General features: G+C 43.6%; 1 protein-coding gene across 1 annotated transcript; it reads right to left on the bottom strand.

The window, feature by feature from the left end:
- Positions 1 to 692: 692 nt before the first annotated feature.
- Positions 693 to 1,250, bottom strand: LOC308422594 (uncharacterized protein; the record flags this gene model as incomplete). The annotated part of the gene is made up of 1 exon (XM_080919222.1): positions 693 to 1,250. One exon carries the CDS (start codon positions 1,248 to 1,250, stop codon positions 693 to 695), a length of 558 nt encoding a protein of 185 aa, XP_080775348.1.
- Between the last annotated feature and the right edge of the window lie 719 nt (positions 1,251 to 1,969).

Here is a 1,969-nt window from a genome sequence, read left to right as displayed (position 1 = left end):
CCCTCCCCCCACTGTATGTGTGTGTGTATGTGTGTGTGAGTGAGGAGTGTGTGTGTGTGTGTGTGTGTGCATGTGATTAAGTGTCTGTTGATGCACACCATATTGTGACGGTCAGAGGTCAGCTCTGTGAATTTGCCTTTTCTCTTCCACTGTCAATGGACGCTTCAGAGCCTAAAACACAGCAAGTTTTACCTAGCAAGCACCTTTACCTACTGAGCCATTTTGCTGACCCTTACCATCATACTTTTAAATCATTTAAAAATATTTCTTTTACATAAATCATTAAAAATACGTCTAGAATTGTTTTTAAAATACTTTTCATAGTTAGTCCCAAAGAATGGTCAGTGTCAATGAAAGCAGTTGATGCTAATCGTATCTAAGGAGAAAACCCAGGCAAGTTAAAGCCCTGTAAGTAATAGCACGTGATAAGTATGATTCTTATGCAAAGCCACAATTTAATTGCGATGAGAGCAAAAGAAGACGTTTTATGAAAGTAGAACAATATATCAAGGTCAGCAAATATACTAAAGTACGTAATACACACCCCTAAATCACCAAGAAGTTCAGTTGAGAATTGCTAGAGAATCAGCATGCACAGTGCAGCCCCGGGGAATGGAAACCCTCCCTGCCATGCTGGCTGATCTTTCTGGAAGCCAGGAGCACGAGGTTGCTTCAGGTCTTCAAGATTTTCTTTAGTGAGGATAACGCCAACCACTGAAGCAAGAGGAATAGGGTTGAAAGCTGCTGTATTTATAGCTTGTGGGCCTGTAGCAGCTAGGCGTGCTGCTGAAAGACCGGCATCCATAGGCCAGGTTTCTCAGTGGTAGATGGCCGTAGGTCTGATAGCCCGATGGTTGACATCCATTAAACAGGTAACTTGGAACGTAGCAACTCATAGGCTGTCTACGGAACGTTGCACGGCCAAAGCTGGAATTGCAGGACGTGTTGGGAAGACAGCTAGTTCCTTCCTGGGATCCAGATATCCCTGAAGTAGTCGGAGAGCAGACTGAAGGTCGGCCAGTGCTCCTGTTGCAACTGGTTGACTGGCAACTGCTGGGCTCACCGCATGGCTCTTGACAGTTGTTGCATGGTGTGTTGCTACCCAGACTGCTAGTAGGAGAGCAAGGGGCATCTCTCTCCCTTGTCTCCGTGGAGCAGAGACCACTGGTCACAGGTGAGGTGATGGGAACGTGACAGGAGTTCCTACTAGAAGAAGAGCCCTGAACTTCCGAGCAGACCTTATTAGACATGGTAGCAGTAGAGAGACAGACACCCAGGCCTCGGTTAAACTGCAGAGAACACGTTGCTGAAGTGTTCTTGTTAATGCAGGACTTCTTTTTATACCTTGGTGCTGGGTGTGGGTCTCTCTATAGTCCACCCTCCTGGCATCTCACTAGAATGCCACTTACCAAGCAGTCCTCCCACTGACTCATAAAAGGTGCATCATCTTTCAAACGACTGTCATTTCAAATCAGTCTGGTCCCTCTTATTCAAGTTCTCACTAGAAGTAATTTTCCCTTAGCGGTCTTAACAGTTTCTTGAAATTATTGCCAAAATACCCCACTAATGTTTTGGTACAACCGGTGAGAATTTATGTAAAGCCACAGATGAATAACATAAAATTACATATACCAAAATGTTTAACACATTAGGGACACACTGGAAAAAGTGATAATTATTGAGAAAATTGATCTGAGACACGTAACACTTCTTCGGAGAGTTAACATGGATTGGGAACCCACCCCACTTCTAAACTGGGAAGCCCAGTTTAGATATTGCTTTCTAGTGTATCTTTCCCAGTAAGGAACTGTGACCTGGAAATACAACGTTTTACAAAGATCCACACCCAAAGAGTATGTGTCACTGTTCTTTTATTAGAATGAAACTGAGCTGTTAGCATTATGATAGGTATTATGTACAAATGAAGTCATATCTCTTTTGGCGCTTACTTATGTGAGTTTCCAAAAGA

This window comes from Micromys minutus (genome assembly GCF_963924665.1).
Source record: "Micromys minutus genome assembly, chromosome: 7".
NCBI classification, from domain to species: domain Eukaryota; kingdom Metazoa; phylum Chordata; class Mammalia; order Rodentia; family Muridae; genus Micromys; species Micromys minutus.
This window is presented reverse-complemented; position numbering and strand designations above follow the sequence as displayed.